Source organism: Alligator sinensis, unplaced genomic scaffold (assembly GCF_000455745.1).
Source record: "Alligator sinensis unplaced genomic scaffold, ASM45574v1 scaffold353_1, whole genome shotgun sequence".
NCBI classification, from domain to species: Eukaryota; Metazoa; Chordata; order Crocodylia; family Alligatoridae; genus Alligator; species Alligator sinensis.
Genome location: NW_005842075.1, coordinates 22,816 through 46,149, shown reverse-complemented (window position 1 = coordinate 46,149; position 23,334 = coordinate 22,816). Strand labels below are relative to the sequence as shown.

At 45.5% G+C, this 23,334-nt stretch overlaps 1 protein-coding gene across 1 annotated transcript in view; it reads left to right on the top strand.

Moving 5' to 3' along the window:
• BANK1 (B cell scaffold protein with ankyrin repeats 1) overlaps positions 1-23,334 on the top strand; it is a gene marked incomplete at its 3' end in the record, with an annotated part of 287,684 nt that overhangs the window by 245,315 nt on the left and 19,035 nt on the right. The window contains exon 9 of the mRNA XM_025204276.1: positions 20,879-20,969. Within this exon, the coding sequence (XP_025060061.1) occupies positions 20,879-20,969 (91 nt within the window). The remainder of the gene's footprint in view (positions 1-20,878; positions 20,970-23,334) is intronic.

Genomic DNA, 23,334 nt, shown 5'->3' with positions numbered 1-23,334 from the left:
GGATTTTAACCCAGAGGGTCTCCAGCCGTCCACCCTGGTCGCCAATATTGGCTTGCAGGGACATGTAGCTTTCCTTAGCATAGAGAGCTACACCCCCACCCTTTTTCTCTACACGATCCCTCCTGTACAGGGTATAGCCATCTATACCCGTGGTCCAGTCATGGGTGGAGTCCCACCAGGTCTCCGTTATCCCTATGACATCATAATTATTTGCATTGAGCAGGAGGATGAGCTCCTCCTGCTTATTCCCCAAGCTCCTGGCATTTGTGTACAGGCAGGCAAGTGCCCCCTGGGGGGCTCCTTCCTTGCCCACAGGTTTTACCACGGCCCCCGTCCCCCAGTGGGCTTAGTTTAAAGCCCGGTGGAGCAGGTCAGCCAGTCTGGCTGAGAAGAGCCTCCTCCCTAGGGGAGAGAGGTGGAGGCCATCTCTTCCCAGCAGTTCGCTGCCTCTCTCACCCAAGAGCGGGCTGTGGTCATGAAAGCCAAAGTCTTCCCGACGACACCAGCGCCGCAGTCTTTGGTTTTAGCTAAAGATGATTCTATCAGCTATTAAATAGAAGCATCAAAAAAGCCCCACTAAAGTGCCCGATCTTTACAGATGCTGTAGAGCCAGGCTAAAGTAACACGCTGCCTCTTCTGGGTGTGTGCAGGGCTTGGTGCAGGAACACGCTGAGTTTAAAGTAGTGCCATTTGGCTGGGGGGGAGGGAGGGGGAGCATTACATCTGCAAGCACCCATACAGTAGAACACCAAACCATTACACTCCAATCAGCCATGTGTTTTTTGTAATGGAGTTTCAGTTCTTCTCTTGAAGTTTTGTACAGAATTATTGCACACTTTTGATCTAGAAGTCTGCTGTTCGTGAGAGTTTGAAAAAATATTTTAAAATTAAGAAATAAATGAACTTTTAAAAATATAGTCTCTGGCTCTGGACACAGGTAACTTATAAAGCAGAAGGGCATGGGGCTGGGTGAGTGGCATGCATCTGGTCCACAGACAAGCCCAGCCTCGCATTCTAGATCTGGAGTGGGCACCCACATGTGGCACAGTCCTGCTCCAGCCACTCTGGGGTTATGAAGCACTGCTCCAGATTCAGTACTGCCATGAGGTTGTTCTGCACAGCCTTTGAGCCACCGTCATAGGCCTGTTGTGCACCATCACAGGCCTGTCCTGGAACCAGAGCCACTGCCATTGTGAGGCTGTGCAGCATGGCCCCAGAGCCACCATGTGCAGCATGACTTTGGAGCATGAGTTGGAACAGGCGCCCCATGCAGAACACAACACGCTGCAACCGTTCAATATACCCAACATGCTGACTGTGGGTCACTCTGAGACCCAAGGGCACCACTAGGGGCCAGATGATATGGCTCCCATATGTTTGACACCTCTGTTGTAAAGAGAAGGGGGAGGACAAATGGGAAGAGAAAACTGCTGCTCAGAAGTAGGCATCATCTCTTTCGCTGTAACTGTTCCTTCCTGTAGCAATACAAATGAGATAAATCATGGTAAATCTAATCCTGAATGAAATGGGGTTAAAGATGCACTCGTTTTGGACAGCTACAAAAGCATGAGGATGTAACAGTTACATGGCAGTTACCAATCAACTGCATCTTTTCATAACCACACCAAAGCCAGTTTGGCATTTTGTTATATTAATCAATTTCTTTTTTTTCATGGCAAGGGCAAGTTCTTTAGCAGTTGTAACAAGTACCAGGCCCCAGGTGTGGCCATAATGCCCCATGGTGGCCTCACAGCTTCTGTTCTGCTTCAGCCCTGTGGTACCCTCCCTCTTCCTTCACCTGCCATGTCTTTGTTGGAATTACTAGAATGTAAAAAGGGAGGCGGAACAAGGGTCCCAGAGCAAGCCCTGGTCTGTCTTCTTGCCAGCATATCCTTCGCAGACTCTTTTGGTCTCAATCCTACCCTCAGGCTAGATAGGCCCTCCTGGTCCATCCAAACCCCCAAGGGCACTAATCACCTTAAGGGCTAATTTTGTGGCTCTGACCTCCCCTGTAGCCATGCCCATGTGTTGCAGATGTTGCCATACAGTCACTCTCTCTTGTTGGGACCTTGATAGCTGCCTCTTACCTGTCACTTGACCTTCTAGTCCAGGCCCACTGAGCCAGACTTGGCTTCATGGCTCCAGCTTTTGTCTCATCCACTTTGGCCCTGGACCCTCTTCCCCTATCTCAGCCCTGCTCAGGCACTGGGTGACCTGGCCCTGTCTCTGCCCTGCTTGGGCAACAGAGCACCTGGCCCTATTTCCACCCTGCTCAGGCACTAGGCTGGCTGGCTCTGTCTCTGCCCTGTTCGGGCACTGACCTGCCTAGCCCGTGCCCTGCTTGGACACTGAGCTGCCTGGCCCTGGTCTCCAATCTGATTGGGCAAGGCTTCAGCCTCTCCCTAGACTACAACCCTGCTTCCTGGTCACTGCCTGCCAAAAGCTTAAGCAGGACTCAAAGCAGCCAAGTGGCCCTCAGGCATAGCTGGAACTTCCACTACCCCTGATAGTCCCAATCTAATCTACGGGTATAACTGTAGCACAGGAATAAGCCCACTGGCTATAATGCAAATTCCATAGGGATCCTGAGGTAAGTGAGAAAGCAGGGGACCTAGAAGAAGCACAAGCAGGAGGGGGCAGCAAGGAAGGCCTTCTCATTCTTCCTGAGAAAGTAGGGCAATTAGCTAATTATCTCAGGTGTCTGTACATGAATGCACAGCGCCTGGGAAACAAGCAGGAGGAATTGGAAGTCCTTGCAGTCACAGAACTATGGTATGGTTGGAATAACAGAGACTTGATGGGATAGCCCACGTGACTGTCATGGATGGGTATAAATTGGTCAGGTAGGACAGGCCAGGGAGGAGGAATTGTGCCTTATGTAAAAGAGCTGTATGATTGCTCAGAGCTCCGGTATGAACTAGGAGATAGGCCTGTTGAGAGTACAGTAAAAGCTCTGTTATCCAGCATCCCCTGGGAATGTGGGATGCTGGATAACAAAATATGCTAGTTAATTGAGCAGCCCCGGCCACTGCTTCTCCCTCCGTGTCTGGGGCATCCCTCTGCCCCTCCCATGGCATCGCTACCCCTCCCGACGCATCGCCGCCCCTCCTGCAGGCCCTGCAGGCCCTGTGGGACAGAGAGGTGGGTCCCACATGCCCCACTCAGCCTGTTATGCCCCGGGACCATGGGGGCTCAGCAGCGCGGGCTGCTTTGCCCCAAGCCATGGGGGCTCGGAGAAACTGGAAGTGCTGCACTGGGCACTTCCAGTTTCACTTTATCTTACAAGCTGGCATGCCGATTAGTGGAGCATGCTGGCTTGTAAGATGCCAGAGTGTGCAGCTTTTACTGTATCTCGGTTAGGGTCAGAATAAGGAGCAATAGTCTCAAGTTGCAGCAAGGGAAGTTTAGGTTAGATATTAGGAAAAAGCTCTCACTCAGAGGGTAGTAAAACACTGGAACAGATTACCCAGAGAGGTTGTTGAATCTCCATCTTTGGAAGTTATTAAGACCTGGATAGACAAAGCCTTGGCTGGGATGATTTAGTTCAGGGACGGGCCAAATACAGCCCACAGGCTGGATCCAGCCCACAAGGCCATTCTATCCAGCCTACCGTGCCCCTAAAAATTTAGAAAATTAATATTTATCTGCCCTTGGCTGCCTGTCAAAGATGACAGAAGCCAGGGACAGTAAGACCTGGGAGGAGCCAAGGGCAGTAGGACCCAGGAGGAGCCACTGGCAGGGCCAAGCAGCTGCAGAAGCAAGGCCTGCCCTGCCCCGCCCCACCCTTCTCCACCCCCAGCCAGAAGCCCCTGCTGAGCAAAGGGTTCTGGCCTGGGACTGTGGGGCTGTTCCTGCCTTCCTGCCCCAGAGAGAAATTCAGATAAGAAGGCGGGTGGGGGGAGGCAAGAGAGGACTGAGAACAATTGCCTCTATTCTCAAGGTCAGGCCGAGCTGGCTGCTGCGGTCCCAGTGCTGCAGCCAGGAACCATGTGGTGCCAGAATGCCTGGCGGGGGCGGGGAGGTGGAGAGGAGTAGTGGTAGCCACAGACAGGGAAGCAGTGAAAGTGGTAGCAGGTGGGGGGAAGGGATAGTGAGCGGGCACGTGGAGTGCAGTGACAGCTGGGCAGGAGTGCGGGAGCCACGCCAGTGCACCAGGGCCAGGGCCAGCAGGGGCCTAAAGTCGGGTGGCAGGAGCGTGGGGCTGGGCTGGCAGGGGCTTTGGAGCTGGGCCAGGTCCCCCTCTCCCTGCTGCCACAGCCCGGCCAGTCTCCAAAGAGCCCTGCCAGCCCCTGCCCCACACTCTGGGCCCTGTTGGTGCTGGCCCCAGTGTACTGACATGGGTCCCATGCTCCCATCCAGCTGTCGCTGTGCTCCACGCATCTGCTCGCTGCCACTGCCCCCCACCTGTCACAGCCATTTTCCCACCACTGCTATCACTCCCCTCCACCCCTCATCTGGTCACAGGAAAGTGGCAGAAAGGCAATGGTGGCAGAAGGGGGAAGTGGCTGCAAGCAGGAGCTTGGGGCTGCACCGGTGCCCTGGGGCCAGGAGCAGCAGGAGCATGGAGCCCAGGCTGGCAGGAGCACTGTGAGGGGCTCTGCATGCTGCAGGGATGCTGTGGGCAAATCCTACACCTCCACTCATGCCACAACCCTCCCCCCACACACTCACAGCCCCCCACAAGCCCCATACCCATCCATACCACGTATCCACAAACACACCCACAAACCTATACCCACGCACCCAAACCCCTCCACAATATACAAGAGTAAGACTCCATTTTAAGCTATTGTGCAATCACCCCTATGTACACTACACAAACACATGTAAATCAGAACATTTTTTTTTAATCAAATTAATGAATGTTGTAGTAAATGTTTCATTTTTAGAATATAATTTGGTATTTTTCTGGTTCTGAGATGGCAAACCCTTGCTGAAAGGAGTACTCCTGGGAGGGCAAGGGGAGGGACTTCTGATGGTAAAAGTGAGAGGCTAGGGGTGGGATTTCCAGTCCCAAGATGGCAACTAGGGGACGGGGCTCCTGTCAAGGGGCAGGGCTACCCTTGTGGCCCTTGATGGCTTGCCAAAATTCAGTAAGTGGCCCTCTGCCTGAAATAATTGTCCACCCTTGATCTAGTAGGTGGTGGTCCTGCTTTGAGCAGGGGGTTTTGGACTAGATGACCTCCTGAGGTCCCTCCCGACTATAATTTTCTATGATTCCATGAACACAAACACCAGCTCCTTGGTTGTATCACAATGCTTCCCCTATCCTGATTTGTACTCCCCTGTAAGCCGACAGCACCCTACTTGCATTCCCCAGGGTAGCACAGGTTTTGCCCAGAAGCTCCTCTGCATCCATCCTGCTCTGGGGCTCTTTCCTCTGCAGTCTCCAGAGCCAACCTTCTTCCCCTGGCTCAGGCCCTTGGTTTATATGCCAACGAAGCCCTACTTCCTTCTGGTCAGATGACCTTCCCAGCCACCCACAAGAGTTCTCATTCTGAGCTTGATGAACAGCCTGCCTTTCCTCTTGCAGCTGCCTAGGCTCCATCTGCTGCAGTTTCTGTTTTAAAGTAACAGGAGCCCTAGGCACACTAATACACAGTAGCTTGTTTTTCTCTCTGACATGTTGTAGGTTGCTCCTAGAATTTTGGCTGTGTGCCTTAGAGTTGTGTGTAAGGGATTGAAGTGACAGTTTTGAGGAATCCATTAAATGATAGCTTGCAAATGCAGGAGACTTGGCTTCATGGCACATGAGGTACTGTCCAGTACTATGTTCCTATTAAAAAATATGGTCGCAGAAAAGTGTGCAGGAGCCCTGTTGCTCCATAAAGTAATGCCAAAGCTGCTGCACAGCTTGCAGAAGAGAAGAATAAAGAGGATTTTTTTCTCTCCCAAGGGCACCCTACCCACTGCTCAGTGGTAAATCCCTGGATTTTGCCCTAACAATTAACTTCTTGTGAAATTAAGCCTCCCACTTCTCAGCATACTAACACTTTATATTCAGTAGCAGAATAAGGCAGCAGGATTCTAGTGTCATTGTGTACCACCATTACTCATTAAAGCATGAGGGTGGATATATACTTTACAAATATCCTAAGATTGAATGTATAGCAAGGGGCTTACATTTTGGAGATTAGTTGATATAGTCAAATAAAATCCAGGCACATCTACACATGAAATTAGTGCAGCTAAATAAACTATGATGCGAACTGGGCCAGAGTTTATTGCTCCCAGGCATAGTGGTTACAAGTGCGCCCTGGACCACAGCGTGTTAAGCTGGGGCAGCACAGCTATAAGTGTTTATAAGGACAATAAATACTTAGAAATAGTACAGAAATTAGAAATATTTGGTAACAATTGAGTTTTAGATAAAAAGAAGAATTTCCAAAAGAGCCAGTTTAAAGTAAAATAGTAACTGATTCAGTAATGAAACTGCTATGTGCGGAATCTTCTCATAGGTCTTTTTTGCTGAAAGCTGGAAGCACCATGCCTAGAACATAAAATGTAAAGCATGGCAGCTACCTAAAAATATGTCAGAAGCTTCTACAGCCTATTTTAACTGATTGCTTAGAGCACATGTAGAAGCAGAATTGTTTAAAGACCAGCTGAGTCCTGAGTTTGCCACATATTATTGTGCTAAATGGTAAACATATGCTATTAGCCACTGCCTAAATCAGACTGAGAGATGACCAGCAAAGTTTCTGTTATGTCAGGAGGTCAGAAGGAAAAGGTCATGAAATTGCATTATTTTACCATGAGTTGCTTTTCAAAGAGCATGGGAAAAGACTCATTCCTGAGACGACCCGTTCTGCCATTGCTATAACTATTAAGAGAGTGTTTGCAAGGTAATCAAACTTATTTTACTATCCTTGTATTTTTTACAATGTTGACCTTTTCATAAGAATGACATCTGTGAGGAAACACTCTTCCATCTCCCCTCCTTTAGAAGTAAGCCAGCATATGTTACTTTATCATCGGCTCTTTTCATTGCTGTGGAATCAGTAGATGAAAATTCACCCTTATATCTTCATATTGTGAAGATATTTAATTTTTAAAATGACATTTCTTTTAATATTGACTTAGCTGATTCCTTTTGTTTTCCCAACCTGAAGAAATGCCAGTTCATTGTCAACTTCTACAAATTAGTGAAATACGTCTATACCAAGTTAAATACAAATGCAATTCCTGTTCCCCCTCCATCTTTTTTTTTTTTTACCAAGATCACTCTTCCATAGCTGATCTCAGGCTAGAAATAGACATCACCCAATGAAATAGAACAGTTCAGAGGATGTGTCCTGGCACAAGTGATCCACTTCATCAGGCAAAACACAGGTTGCTCGTTGCCCTGCCCATTGATCTTGCACGACAATGGATGACATGTTACTCACTTGCAGAGAAATGCTCCTGAAAATCTCCAGGATTTCCAGCAGTGCAGCTCTGCAAGGAAGGAACCCTGACTTTCTGCACCCAGAGACACACCCCAGAGATGCTAGGGCTATCTGAAAGAGGGGAAAGCTGGGACACTTTGGTGTGGTCCCGAGGCTGAGACCACCAGTCTCAGATTGGTGGCTCCAGCCCCAGGACTGCATCTGTTCAACACTCCAGTGCTGATATGAGGCTGCTAATTAGCTAATTGGCAGTTTCAGCCCTGGTGGCGCACCAAAGCAAGTTTGACGCTCTGGTGCAGTACCAGGATTGAGGTCGCCAGTAGGATGTTTCGTGGTCCCAGCCCAGGACTGCAACAAAGTGTCCCAGCTTTCCTTGCTTCCAGAGAGGTGCCCCCAGGTCTCATCTCTGCAAGCAGTGGACAGTCAGTGTTCCCCACTTGCATGTATACACCCCCAGAAATATCTGGGGCATGTCTCTGTAAAGGGCAAAAGCCAGGCAGTTGCTCTTGGGGCTTGAGGGGCCCAATCGTATATAGAAATTCCCAGGGCATGCAGGACTGGGTTCCTTAAGCCCAAGGAACACCTGCCCAGAGCAGGGGGAGAGAATCCAGCTGTCCATGCTTTCCTTCCATAAAACAAATAGACATTTGCCAGAGCAGCACAAATCATTATTACTTTTTATTGTGGCTGCGTCACAGGGCACTAAAGAGTGCCTGCTCCTTGAAGGGCAGAAGCAGCTTAGCTAGAGAGCCATGATAGCTAGGCAAAGCTCCATAACTGCAGGTTGCCTGGGAGGCAGGCTAATGGGGGCATTAGCTGACATTTGCACCCAGTTAGCTGACCAAAAGGAAGCAGGGCCCTGGGTACATACATGCCCCAGATGGGGGGGTAGCAGAGTTAGTTCTCTGGCAGCAGCCAAGGGGGAAGGAGCTTTTGTAGAAAAACCTACTTGGGGACACTTGACTGCCTGTTCTGCTGCTGGTAGGATTAATGGGCTATAGGAGCTCATAAATACTTGTGGGTAGGAGGCACATTATTCTGAGAGAGAAGCTTGCCTTCTTAAAAGGGATAGAGTGTGTACCCCATGGTTACTGTTGTTGTTGTTGTAGCCTAGGGGCTTGTGTTTTCTGTTGTTAATTATACCGGCGGACCAGGCTGAGGCTATTGGGAAGGAGGAGGCCTCATTGGGGCACACTATGGTGTAGAGCCTGGCGTCAGTGGGGGATGTGGAGACGAAGGCTGCAGAGGGCCTGGTGCCAGTAGGGGTAGGGAGACAAAGGCTGCAGAGGGCCCGGTGCCAGTACGGGTACGGAGACAAGGGCTGCAGAGGGCCCAGCGCCAGTGGGGGCATGGAGACAAGAGTTGCAGACGGCCCAGCGCCAGTGGGGGTGCAGAGGCAAGGCAGGCCAAGTTAGGCCCAAGACCTCATTACAGAGACAACATTGATATACCATCCACGAGGCATGGGGCATGGTAAAGGGACGGTGTTGGAGCCATGCATCTAGCCCATAAGGCTTAGGGTGTCCTCTGAAGCACCTACTTATCATGTGACCCTGGAAGGGGTCAGAAAACCTGCGGGATTATAGTGCGGTCTATTAGGACCATGACTGAGCAGAAACTTGAGGGCAACCTCCCAATTTTATTATCTATTTCCACAAGACGTGGCAGGCGAGAGGAAAAGATGCATGCAGGGTGGAGCTGGCACAGTCACAGGCCCCTAGGGGCATCACGGCCACCTCTGGGGATCCCATGCCACCACGATGTAGCACAGCAAAAGATATAGATGTCAATTGGCTGTCACTTTGTGCCACCATAAAAAAATGTATGGTAGCACAGAGGCCAGATGCATTACTTAAGGTTACAAAGTAGTATTGTTTCTATACAGTATTCCCATTTTCTATAGCTCCAAGTCACTTGAAAGTTGTTGATAAGATACCTTTGTAATTGACTGCCTCATACTCTGAATTTATACTTAAGGAAGGCCTTACTACTGATTTTAAAATATATATAACTTGGCTGCTGACTAAATTCTTAAATTACATGCCATAGAGATGAGAGAAGTCATAAAAACAAGTCAGTAAAAGTATTCAGGACCACAATGATAAGAGAAGGATGAAAATGAGCTTAAAGTCAACACAGCAAATATGCCATTGGCATGATTATAATGAAAGACTATCATAATGTAATTCTCCATGAAAGAACAGATAGGATTAGAGAAGTGGGAAGGGGATTTCCTATTTCTTAAAGTAGTTGCATTTGTAACTTCAAACTATTTTAAGGGAACAGCTGCATTTCTTCCAGTAAAACTGTGCAGGGAATAAGAGGAAATAAGAAGCTTCATTATTTTACCATGCAGGCTGTCTACATCATACCCTGGAAGCAGATGTATCCAGGTACTTATATTCTACTGCAGACACAGGGAATGGGGCTTTAACTCCACCTTTTATTCCCAAATGGGCAGTCCACAACAGCTGATTTCATGGAGAGCAAAGTGTTGCTCCTCCCTCACCCCCATTTAAAGCAAAGAGAACAAGGGCAAGATTATAACATTCAGAAATGCATTTCTGGAGTTGCCCAGTGCTCTATACATGAAAACCACAATTCATCCATTAGCATAGCTGGCATGCTATTTCAGTCCTACTGAAAGCTGTATCCTTGCAAATTCACAATTTTTTATAGGAAATGCAACAAACATTAAGGGTTTGTAAGGCATTAGGCTCTCTTCCAGATTTACAGTAAATAATACAATATGAGAATTCCAACAGAGCTATAACAAAGAATGATGCTGGGTTAGATAGCTGCTGCTGTAATTAATCCCATGAAGATTTTGGCATGTTTAGAGCTAAATGAGGCCAGATGCTGCAGTACCTTGCTGGGGGCAGAGGTGCTGCTAGAATGTTCTAACTTCAAGCAGCTGCAGTTAAACCACATTGTTTCTTATTTGCAATCTGGGGTTAATTTTTTTTTAAAGTAACAGAATTCCCGATTAAAATATGAAGAGATCTGAGGTACCATGCTGTTTACAGACATTAGAATTTTCCAAACAATGGAGTCATTTACTGTCTACAAAGCTAATTCTTTCATTCTTAAATTTACTATTTACTGCTTCCTCTACTGAATTAGTACCAAAACATAGCCTAAATCCTTAAATAATTTAGTAACCCACCAAAACATAGCCTAAATCCTTAAATAATTTAAAAACCCCCCTCTTGCTCTTGCAATCCATGGCCAGCTGCTGCCACAGCCTAACTATTCCATCATGTAGTCATGTTAAGGAAATTAGGTGAATATCTGTACCTGTCTTTAATTAGTAAGCAACATCACAGAATATGTGTTGTAGTGTCCTTAGTCCTACTGCAAGTGGCCCTATGAAAATGGGAGAAAAACCTCAAGGGGATAGGAGTGGTAAAAACATGTCACTACCTATTAATGGGTTTAAGATGTGAATACAAGGTTTCCCCACTACAATATCATTTTAAAATCTCATGAACTGTACTAAATTATTTCTCTATTTCTCTCTTCATTAAGAGAAGATTAAAGAGAGGCAAGGGATGAAAATTTGACCATAGGAATGTTCCTTGCTTTGGAGTTTGAATATAATGCAGTTAAGTTCAGTAAATTACAAGACCACATGGGGTTTACCTTAGGCTTCTGAAGAAAATGTCAATATACAGAAGACAAAGCATCTCTTAAAGTCCAGTTGTCCAAACTCAGGCATGAAGCAAATAAACATAATAGGTTTAAAAATAAGGTTTAAACTTGGTTCAATATGCATAATCTTTAAGGAGACTTTGTTCATACTAGATGGATATTTCACAGATCAGTGGTTCTCTCCTCTGGGAAACTGAAGCAGACTAACATCAATGGGCCTATCTCTGATCTGAAAGTTAGGCACATGCTAGAGTACCTTGCTGAATTAAGGTTTAGGAGAAGAATAATGTAAATTTTAGGTAAGCAGAGATGAGTAAGCTGAAACCAACGTAAGCCCTTATAGCTGAAATTGTGTCTTTCTAAATTTTAGGAACCATATGAAAAAATTAAACTAGTATTTTGAATTAATCTAATGGTTATATGTAACAAGGTGCCATTTCAGCAGTGTTTGAAAAGCCTGCAAGGGCAGCCCAGAGTCCCTTTATATTCCACCTTTCCTTTGGGAACAAATGCCCCTTCGCTCGCCTGCCTCCTCTTGAAGAGGAGGCTGCCCAAGGGCTTCCCAGGTAGGATCCATGCTTGTACTCACAAAGATTGGGAGCTTTTGCCTTAAAGGCTAATTGCACGCTCCAACCTTCCCTTAACGTGCTCCATGCCTCAGAGGTTTTATCCATATGTCTCTGTTGGGGCTTCAACCTACTTGGTTTCTACCCCTTTTTCTCTAGCTAGGCCCACCAGCCTAGACCCACTAGATAGGGCCTAACTCTGAGACTCTAGCTCTTTAAAGTGCTCTGGGCCTGTGGCCCTACATAATGTATCTATCACTGGGCTGCTGGCCCTTGTCTGCTGCACCCTTCTGGCACTGGGCTCTCCTGCCCCTTGTGGTTCTCTGGCCCCTCCACACTACGCCCCTTCTGGACACTAATGAGGTCTCCACCTCCCCTGCAACCTCAGCCACAAACCACCGATTTTAAACTATAACATAAATAGTAAGCCCCTGGGCTATAACAAAAAGTTAAAGACAGCAGTTAGCCTTCTTATTTGTTCTCTTTTCATGGGCTCCCTGTCTCCAAGACTCCACTGCTGGATGCTTCTGCTTGTAGAATAGCTGTAGATTTGCTAGGAACTTGCTGGAGTTCACCATCCATCTCTGCCTTCCCACCCTAGCTTGCTCAGGCCAGAGCTTATAGAGTTTTGGCCTTAGGCTCTTTCACAGTAACCTGATAGACCCTGTCAGCTGACGGGCCTGCAGGCTCAGGCTTTAACCCCTGCCTGCTGGCAGGTTGGGCTTTGAAAACTTGAGTATTAAAGGGGCACCCTGACTTCTTGTAATAGGGCTAGGGTTCCCTGTTACAATTTACCATAATATATGTGAATTTTTTTACAAGGTCACTCATAAGAGATGGATAGGAAAAATGTGCAACTGTGGAATATGGGACACATTTTGGGCAAGCAGTAAGAAGTCATAATGACTACTTCACAGAATAGCCCAGGGATCACAGTTTTTAATATACCAAAATTTTGGGAAAATGTGTTGTTGTCGTTGTTGTTGTTGTTATTCAGATTGATATCCCACTGTATCAGAAAAGACTGGACAGTGAAGTGGAGAAATTTAACAGGAGCACAGTACTCTGGGCCCAGCTAGCTGGGTTTGATTTGGTCAAAATACCTATCAATCAATGGGTGCATCTACATATGTGCTTTACTGCAGAGATGACTAATTAGCTCTGCAGTAAAGCATACTTGTCCACATGTGCACCAGTATTTGGGCAATGGAAATTAATTAGCTCCACCATAAGATAGTACTGTCTACATCAGTACTATCTTATGGCAGAGTGAGTAACTGAGCTGAAACACACACACAAATGGCAACAGGGGCCGGCTGGGGCACAAAGGTGCTAAAGTGTGGGGGGGCTGCCTGTCACTTAGCCACACAGCTCTACAGGTTCTGCACCCTAATGCCCCAGACAGCCCCTCTGCCACAATGCCACCACCACCCAGAGTCAGCCTGGGGCTGCTTCATCATGGCTCTAGTTGCTGCAGTCCCAAACACACATGTAGATGCTGCACCAGGAGCTGTTAAATCCAGTGTGAACAGCTCCAGAGTTGATTGTGTTGTATTAATTTCATGTGTAGATGCACTCAGTTTACTTTTGTAAACTAAAGGAAGAATTGAAAGCCCACAATAGCAGGTGCTTAAAAGGATTACATTTTGATGAAGCACTAAATATAGGTAAAGGTTAAAGGAAGACTGAATAAAATGCAAGGCTAACATTTTCAAAACTAGATCCCTGAGATTAGGCTCATATATATACATTAAGGCCCCTAAATGCACTAATGGTATATGAATGTAGAAGCTTATATTTGCCCTAAATTCAATACTGCTGGTACTTGGTATATTACTGAAGAAGTGAGGGCTGCATTTCTTCCTCCATAAAGGAAGCTAGCTAACTTATTGCAATCAAGTTGCTTGGGGACTTACTTTTTGAGTGCCAAACTCCAGCTAGTTCTAAATTCCAAAATGAGAGTAAGTGAACAACAATGAAAGAAATTAAATGAGCTTTTAAAACCTGGTAAAATGTATCTTTGCAGTCAGTGACGCAGAAGGTGCAATGGAAGTAAATGACACTGATGTGGTTTTGTTTTAGTCAGATTTTTATGTAAGCTGTTTCCATAGACCCTGATAAACATTTATCCCAAGGATGGAAGGATAAGTCAAATACTAGAACAACTTTCATGGGAGTAAAAAAGTCACAGACACAGCTTTACTGCTGTTTCACCTACAGCTTGGCTGCACCTACACAAGACACTTACTGCACAGTAGCTTGTTACTACTGCACAGTAGTGTCGCGGGGCACAAACCATGACGTGATGCTAACTGTGCAGTAGTAATGAGCTATTGCACAGTTTCATAGTTTCATAGTTTCATAGTTTTAGGGTCGGAAGGGACCTAATAGATCTTCTAGCCTGACCCCCCGCCAGGGCGGGAGAACAACAAAAAACCCTAAAAACAAAAACGGGACTCAAATGAGTCCAGCCAGGTAGGCATCCAGCCTCTTCTTAAAGACCCCCAGGGTAGGGGCCAGCACCACCTCCCTTGGAAGTTGGTTCCAGCTCCTAGCCGCCCTAACTGTGAAGTAGTTTTTTCGGATGTCCAATCTGTACCTCCTCTCCATCAACTTGTGCCCATTACTCCTTGTTATGCCAGCGGGGGCTAGGGGAAACAGCGTCTCCCCCAAACCCTTCTGGTTCCCCCTAGTGAGTTTATAGATGCTCACCAGGTCCCCCCTCAGCCTTCTCTTGTGGAGGCTGAATAGGAGGCTGAATAGGAGGCTGAATAGGTTCAGGTCCCGCAGTCTCTCACTGTAGGGTCTGCCCTGTTGTCCCCGGATCATGCGGGTGGCCCTCCTCTGGACCCTCTCCATGTTGTCCACATCCCTCCTGAAATGGGGCACACAGAACTGGACACAATACTCCAGCTGCGGCCTGACCAGCGTCGCATAGAGGGGGAGGATCACCTCCCTGGCTCTACTCGAGATGCACCTGTGGATGCACGACAAGGTCCGGTTAGCCCTGCCAACCATGACCTCGCATTGTCGGCCCATGTTCATCTTGGAGTCAATAATGACACCAAGATCCCTTTCCGCCTCCGTGCTCTCAAGTATGGAGTTCCCCATCGTATAAGTAAGTATCACCACAAAGCCGTGTGGGGATGCTTCTGTGCGGTAGCTCCAGTTACCACACAGTCATTTAGTACTTGAGTATGCAATTATTAAATGACTGCGCAGTAACATCGGCGCAGTCAGAGTCTCGTGTAGACGTGTCCCTTCAGAAGACCATGATCTGAACGAAACTGAACAAGTTTGATCTTGTTCCCAACATGCCTCTATGTAACAAAGAGAAATCTATACAGGTGCGGGGGTAAAAATTGTGTATCTGTGTGCTCAGAATTAAAACTAAACTAATTTGAGCTAAGATCCTGAAGGAGTTAGCAACAAGCAGAATGTCCATTCAGCACACCCTCATTTCAAACAGTCTTTATTGGCATTTATGCCAATATGTTGTCATATGGTACCTCACTGAAGTAACAGTGAAACAGCACATAGCACTTATGTCTATAGAGGATTGCAGAATTTCAAATTCATTTCCAGTGAGATGGTTATTGAGGTTATGCACTTTCTTATACAACACAAGTTGAGCAGCCTAAGTACTAAAATAGGCATAATATATTGGGTATGCCAAAAATTCAAGGTGACGCTGACTATAGCAGGTCTACTTTAAAATATATTATTTTAGAGAGAGAAGTTTAATGGTATTACACATTTTAAGTATAGGGAATAATAATGGTAGAAATATTTCTAAACCCATGCACTGAATGTGTTTGTATCACAGAATTTAAATTTTGGTTTTTTAGCTCTATTTTTTTGTAAACCAAAAAAAAATGAGAAGTGACTTTGTGACAGCCAAATAGTGGTAGCAGATTGAAGTTCATTTTCCATCTTCACTTCAGTCGCATCATGTGTAAGCAGAAAAATATGTTTTAACTGTAAATATGGAAATAAAAAATGTGAGTTGGATGAGTCCAGGTTGAATATATCCTGGAATAGTGGTGGTTTCAAATGGAAAATTTGACATTTAGCTGCATTTTCACCTCTCTCGTATTTATGTATTTTTTAATCTCCCCAGCTCATTGCCAGTACTTTGTCACTGGATTCCAGATCAATCTAGTGATTCAAGATGCAATCCCCCCTCTCAATATTCCCAACATTTAAACCCCAGGTATTTCATACTATTAGCTTTCACACGTTTTAAAGAACTCCTGTAGAACTGCTAACAACAAAAAATATATCTTTCAAATTACCATTTTTTAAGGAAATATTTATTTTCATCTCAGTCTCAAATGACCAGTGAGAGATGTATGAAGGTAAGTAACGGCAGAATTTGACCCTACTTTTTTGTGAGAGAGGGAATTGTGATGAAATATGAAAACTAAGTCACTGTCTTGTAATTCTTCTTGGTCATACTTGTTTTCCAATAATTGTTGAGGGTAGTCTTAGTGAGAAATTATTGGTTTTATGCAGAGGATCCTCTGTCTATGGCTTGGATGAGATTATGGCAATGGTAGAAAAATGAAATGTCCAACAATTGACAGAGTGACAATCCTAGTACTTTATCACCATGATTGGTTTTTTCATTTGGTACTGCTGGGTACATATTCAAAGCATCTCTGGCTTGAAGTCGAGAAAAACATGGCCTCCCATAACATAGAACAAAAAACTTCTCCACTTTTGAGCCAACTGCCACTTGTAAGCTTTGAAACAAGCTTACAAAGACAAAATCTTAAGATATTTGGATTCTTTTCAAGTCTTGAATTTAATTGCACTCAAACAAAACCATGGGTATGAAGTACTGAAAATAATATGATTTTTTGTTTGTTTGTTTATGGGCAGTTTGCATGCGCCTTTTTTCCATTCTCTACACTCTTCTTAAATTTTGAAATTTATACAATGCACGGCATGAATATAAACAAGAGTGATAAATGTTATGCTAGGCAGTAGAAAAAGACATTTCTCATACCACCAGACTCTTACAGAAAATCTGTATTAATGAGAAGCCTTTAGCCCTGTATTGCAGTATAACACTGAATGGAATTAAATTGTTGCATGCTGTCTGGTTTTTGCATATACCAAAAATACTAAAATAGCAAATTTTCAGACTTCAAAATAAAATCTCATCAACTTCCCAAAGAATACACAGAACTTAGTGTGACTGGACCAACATTATTCTCTTAAGTCCTTCAATCAAAAATCTGTTTGTTAATATCATATTTCAGTGTCCTGTGTTGATATTCAGGAATCTTTTGTGTGCCTTAAAAGTGGGCACATTTTTCCCAGTTATTTAACTTTTTTGAGCTGGTTTCTCCTTCTACTTACTTTTACACTACAGGAAGTAACAAGACAAATTCAAAATCCATGTAAGGCAGTATAGCTTCATTGATTTCACTGGAGCTATGTAAGTTTTCTATCAGCTGAGCATCCTGGCCATTGATTTTCACAAAATTACAGGCAACCCCTGCTTAACGCTTAACGCTATTTTGCTTAGCGCTATTTCACTATAACGTTCATTTTAAATTGATACCTGATTTCACTTAGTGCTCAGCCAGTTTCACTATAACACTGCGGCTGCCATCGTGAGTCATTAAAAACACTTGCAGTCGCCATCTTGGGTTGTCAAATACTTTTGATTTCACTTAACACTTGTTTCGCTTAATGCTCGTTTTTTCAGGAACCAATTAAGAGCGCTAAGCGGGGGTTGCCTGTATACCAGATCTCTGAGTTCTAGAAGAACTAATCCCACTATGTAAAATTTGGACAGCTATAGAAATGCCGAAAAATATTACTTGACTACCAGTGCATTTACAGATTTGCTTTGAGTTTGCTCTTCTGTGTATACATTTTACACTTGTGTAACTTTATTAATGTCACTGGAGTTACTGCTTATTTATACTGACTAATTTGACAGCATAAGCACCTCCTTTGCATCTTCTCATAAGATGTCTGCTTGCACTTAAATGTGTTATAGAAAAAACATAAGCTCAGGGTTTCAGAGTTCCAGAACGTACATCAGGATTTTTGTCTCAACTCACTATTGAGATAAGTTCCACTTACAAACTTGGGGTCTACATTTAGTGTTGGATGTCAAATAGGTCTCATGTCTGTTTTTCATTTGTTACCATCTCTAGAAAGAAGTTCACAGTCAATAGACTTCATTGAGTCACATTATCCATATAAATTCCATTCTAAATTCACGTGTGATGGTTTGGGGTTGTTGGTTTTTTTGCAGTGCTGCTTGCTGTGGTCATATCTGTGCTGCTTGTATCCTCATGACCACTAGAGCTGAGGTATTCAGGGATGTAAATGCCTCAACAGCTGATTGGTTGTTTTGTTAAGAGAACGGGACTTAAAGTAACACTGAATCGAATCACAGTCCTGCCGAATCCGAATCCAAACCAAATGCTTTCCACTTTGCACAGGCCTACTTACTTGCACTAGGAGGAGACCTGCAAACTGCCTAAATGCTAACATTACTATTGGCACATAGCTGCTTTGAGCCATTTGGATACGGAAGGATATGCATCAACAAAAATAAGTAATTAAATTGGGCACAGAAAGTGAAATAGAATTGTACCCAAAGAGTACCAAACTGATATGAGAAATCCTTAAGAAATGAGCACAGAGCTGATATGGAACAGAGATGAGAGGTAATTGTAAAAATGTATTAACGGCAAAGTTTTTGCTTAACTAAATTAATCTATTATCACGGTGTATATAAGCATGTGTAATATCCTAGGTTGAATGGCTGAAGTAATGATGGTAGGAACAGTATAAAATGGGCATGTTTCAGACTAGGGTCTCAGACTTGGTCAGAGTCTACTTATCATTCACTGCTTGATTAATGATGCTTTTAAGATAATGCATTAGTATTATGGCTTGTCTTTTTCTGATTTGATCATAATCTCATAGAAGTTTTAACTTAACACTAAATGTTATCCAAAACATTTTCTGAGAGTTCTTTAAATGCCAATGTTGTTACTCTTAAATCAAATTGTTGGGCTGAACCCAATAGTACTATGAAGATCTAATTAAAACAAGAGTAAATACTAACATTGGCAAAAAATATATATTTTGTATTAAATCATAAAAATCGTTATTATTTGCATCCAAATTGTAGTAAACAAACACCTTGAAATCAGTCTGTTTTAAATCCTGTAAAACACAAATAACTTCTTTACATTTTCAGTAATTTTTTAAAAAGTGAGAGAAGGGGCTTTAATCGTAGCAGAACTGAAAGCACTTTTGGTCACTTGGGGTCTTGCAGATAGACAGGAGATGGATAAGATAAACCAAAAGTCCAAATCAGGTGGAGTTCCAGGACCTGTCACTGCATAAAAATGGTGCCGTGTATATCTACAATCTTAACAGTTTCAGTTGTGACAAAAGAGTACCTCTGAAGTCAGCTGAGATTGTCACCCCAGATGGAACATACTGTGGAGAAATAGGGTTACTTCTCCAAATTCGAGAAGGGAGGGAAATAAGGGACACCAAGGCAGCCATTTTGCCCAAGATGCTGTCAGTCAGAAAAAAAAATCTAGGAACATGTTGAGATTGCTGATATCAAGGATGTGACATAACCACAACTTGTGGACTTAATGCCTTCTGAAAGCAGTAGTATTCTTTCTTGGGGAGATTCTCTGGTCTACGGAACATAGGGTAGCTCTGAGAGTAATTGAATATTATCCATTAGTTTAGTTAATAGAGTGGCTATACGTATTTTAAACTCTGCATTATGTTACTGTTTTGGCTGGGAAAGGAAGAAGCTCAAAATTATACCACGGGCCATCTTAAAGGCACAGGCAGAGGCACATGAGAGTTCTGCTTGGTCTGGACACAACCACTGAATGAAACTGACCTTTTTGGCTATATGACAGCCTGAATGTGTCATAGAGCCGCAGCTGGCTGGGAAGAGCCCTGCCCCTGCAACCTGGCTTATCCCAGGCCAGCCCCTTCCCAAGCGGCTGCAGCTCTGTGACATCCCAGCCCAGCACACACAGGTGGTGGCTGGCCAGGCAGTGACATGGAGCAACAGTGGTGGCAGAGGCTGAGGGCAAATGAAACCCCACAGCAGGTGGCTGCTGGGCTCCGGCCTGCCAGCACCTCCAAGCCAGCCCACGCAGCCGCAGGCATGATGAACTCAGCGCCAGGCAAGGCGGGCAGCTGGCAGGGCCATACCAGCCAGAGTCTGGCTATGCCCCCACCCCTGCCGCTGGAGTGGGCAGGGGGGATCCTAACAGGGGCTACTCTGCCCTGGGCAGGCAGACCCCGGCTGCAGTCAGGGGTTTGAACCTCTTTCTACTGAAGTTAATTTGAAAAGTGCAGATTTGTGAGTTTAAATGCTTATTTTCAGAGAGAGAAAACAAAATCACTTAACATATTACACGGGAGCTAACAGTATAACCAGACTTAATTGGCAACTATTTGTAATGAGAGCTCCATCAATTGTTGTATCTTGACTACTTTTCGACTATCCCAGAACATCTTACAGATCCTCAGCTCATCTCTTTCTCTCCTTACCCCACTTACGATAAGTCACAATTAGACTCTATCACAGTGAAATGCAGTGCAGTGATACCTGAGCTAGGTTGCCCAAACAAAGTGGGTTACAAGATGCAATATAGCCATGATTGGCTCACATGCTTACTGCTATAGAGGGGACCTATAACTATTTCTTTGCCTTGGAATAGGGATGTAGAGATGGAAGTCCAGTTAACAAATGAACTGAAGAGTTTAAGATACAGAGCTCTTAATAAGAGTTCCTTCACTCTGAGAAGAGCCTAAGACAGAAAAGGTCCATTGATATTTGCCAGTGTTCCTCACCCATACCTCTGCACGAGGGTCGGACTCGATGATCTGGGGGTCGGACTCGATGATCTATTGAGGTCCCTTCCGACCCTAACATCTATGAATCTATGAATCTATGAGTTAAGTTAGGTTAAGTTATACTGTGCTTTACAGGCACACCCTCGATGCTCTGTTTTTCAGTATGCATGGGCATGCACTAAACAGAGCTCACTCTGTCCCTGGTTTCTTCTTAGAAGGATTTTAAGGAATTTAGCCATAGCACAAATATTGATAGAGAACAGACCTCTGTAGAATATCAAATGAGAACATTTTTACATAGAACTAGCTTTTTTTCCAGGGTAATGGCTTTCTTGATAATGCTGCACTAATATACTTGGATTATACCACTAAAAAGTGTTCTATACTTGATTTTTTTTCCAGATTAACGCAACAGATGGTGATCAAGAAGAAGAGGCAGAGGAAGATGACACTTATGTGGTCATGCTCCGTTCAGATTCTCCACTTACCTCTTGTAAGTAATACTGTATGGAAGGTTTTCAGTTACATTGTACCACATTGTGCCTGTGGTACCTGGTAGATGGTGATACCTAGAAACTCTGAGACTGTCAACAAACAACAAGGAAGAGTTATAATGCTCTCATTCTCAGAATTGAGCCTTTAATTTCCAGGGAGTTTTTTAGTACACAGTTGTGTAACCAGGGGACACAGTTGTGTGCCTATGATGATGCAATGCAGTGATGCTCAACCTCTGGCCTACAGGCCAAATCCAGCTCGCTGAGCTGTGTCATCTCAGGCCTGGCCTGTGGGGCTTCCTACAGGTCCAGAAATTTGGCAGTGGGGAGCAGTGGCAATTAACACTGTCATAGATTTCATAGACATTAGGTCTGGGGCAGGAATTCAGCTGGGGTCAGATCACCCCAGCAAGATAACCATCCAGGTGTTTCTTAAAGGTGTCCAAAGTAAGTGCTTGCATCACATCTAGGGGGAGTCTATTTCAGACTCTGGAGACTTGGACAGTAAAGATGTTTTTCCTTATGTCCAGTCTAAAATGGTCTTCCAGCAATTTATTATCGTTTGAACTTGTCTTTCCTTGGGATGCCCTAGTGAACAGATGTTCTCCTAGTTCCTGATGCACGCCCCTTATATGCTTATAGGCTATGAAATCTATGAAGGCGTGCAGCATGTCCTCACCTTTGCAACTAACCACCTCAACTGGCTAGTGGGAATGATTACTGATTTACCAACAGCTCCCTTCTTCTCCACTTCTTTGAGGCTCTCTTCTGCAGCAAGTTTTATACCATATTTACCCAAAGACAGCTTCAAATTTAAGACAACCACCCAATAATTAGATTCTAGACAGACGTTTAGAGATGTGTTATAATTTTCCATGTATAGAATTTAGTTATTGGGGAGATCATCTTGAATTTTCCCCCCACTGCTGAAGCAGGGGAAGCAGATGTGTGGGGGGAGAGGAGGTGTGGGGGTGTCAAGGGAGTTAAGTGGCCTGACCACTTGGCCCCCTGCTGCCTACCCTGCTGGTACCTGTGCATCCTGGCTCCTGGTCTCCCAACCGCATTGCCTGCTCCCCACCCCTAGTACCTGCCCCAGTACTTGCCCCCCTGGTACCTGCCCCCATGCCTGCACCCCTGTGGCACCTGCCCCATGCCACATATCTCCTATACCAGGACCATGCCCCAGGGACAGCCATGGCACCCCCTCATGGCCACATGGCTCCTACCCCCCACTCTGGCTCCCTGGGGTACCCTCCCTTTTCCTTACTTGCCACGCCTTATGGAACTATTATAATGTTACAGGAGGCTGCCCCAGGGTCCCAGTGAAGCCTTGTTCACATTGGCCAGCTGGCACCTTTTGTAGCTGTCTACAAAAGGAGGCTAGATAATCACCTAGCCAGGGTTGTTTGACCCCAGCATTCTTTCCTGCCCATGGCAGGGGGTCAGACTTGATGATCTACTTAGGTCCCTTCCAACCCTACCAACTATGAAACTATGAGTAAATGTGCTCTGTGACCAGGTCCAGAACAGGGCTGGAGCTGGAGCCATGGAAGATAAGTGGTGGCAGAGAGGAAGGGAGCAGAGGCAAGTGCACAGGCAGAAGGAGGGGCAAGTGGCCTGGAGAGGCATGCGTGGGGAAGCTACGGCACTGGGGGGAGGGGGAAGGGGGGGCAACCAGGAAGAGGGTGTAACAGGGGTCAAGGCCCTTGTTACTTTATGAAGGAAAAGCAGCTGGCTGCTGCACCCGAGGAGGGCAGGCTGCCATCAGCCCAAGGAGAAACCTTGGTATGGCTGGAGAGCCACGTGCCAGGAAGGGGTGGGACTTTGCAGCACATAAGCCCGGTCCCTGAGCCCATGCAGGCAATCTGCTCCTGCATGCTGCAGGGCGGGGAGCTCCTGGAAGAGAAGGGCTGCTGGAGACCAACAGACAGACACCCTGAGCCTTTGGGGTCCCCAACGCCCAGGATGGGCTGCTCTCACTGTCTCAGCACTCAGCATCCCTGACCCCAAGCTAGGCTGCGTGTCACAGAGTGCCCTACCAGGCACCCCTCCATGGTCCTCCAGTCTCAACCTCAAAACATAACATAATGCAAACAAGCCACTTCACAAGAAAAAGTCTTTCCTACTTAGGGTTACTGTTGCCTACAAGCCATAACTCCCTTAAGGCCAGAGCCAACCCAAGCAGGTCAGCCTGTGCAGGGCCGCACACCCACCCTGATTCCATGCACCCCAGATGCAAAGCCGGCAGCAGGGAGGAAGTCGGAGTAGCAAGCGGCTGGACGCAAAGCCAGCAGCGATGGCACAGTTGCCACCGCCACTCTGCCCAGCTCCCCGGGGCCTGGAGCAGTCGCCCCGATTTCCCCG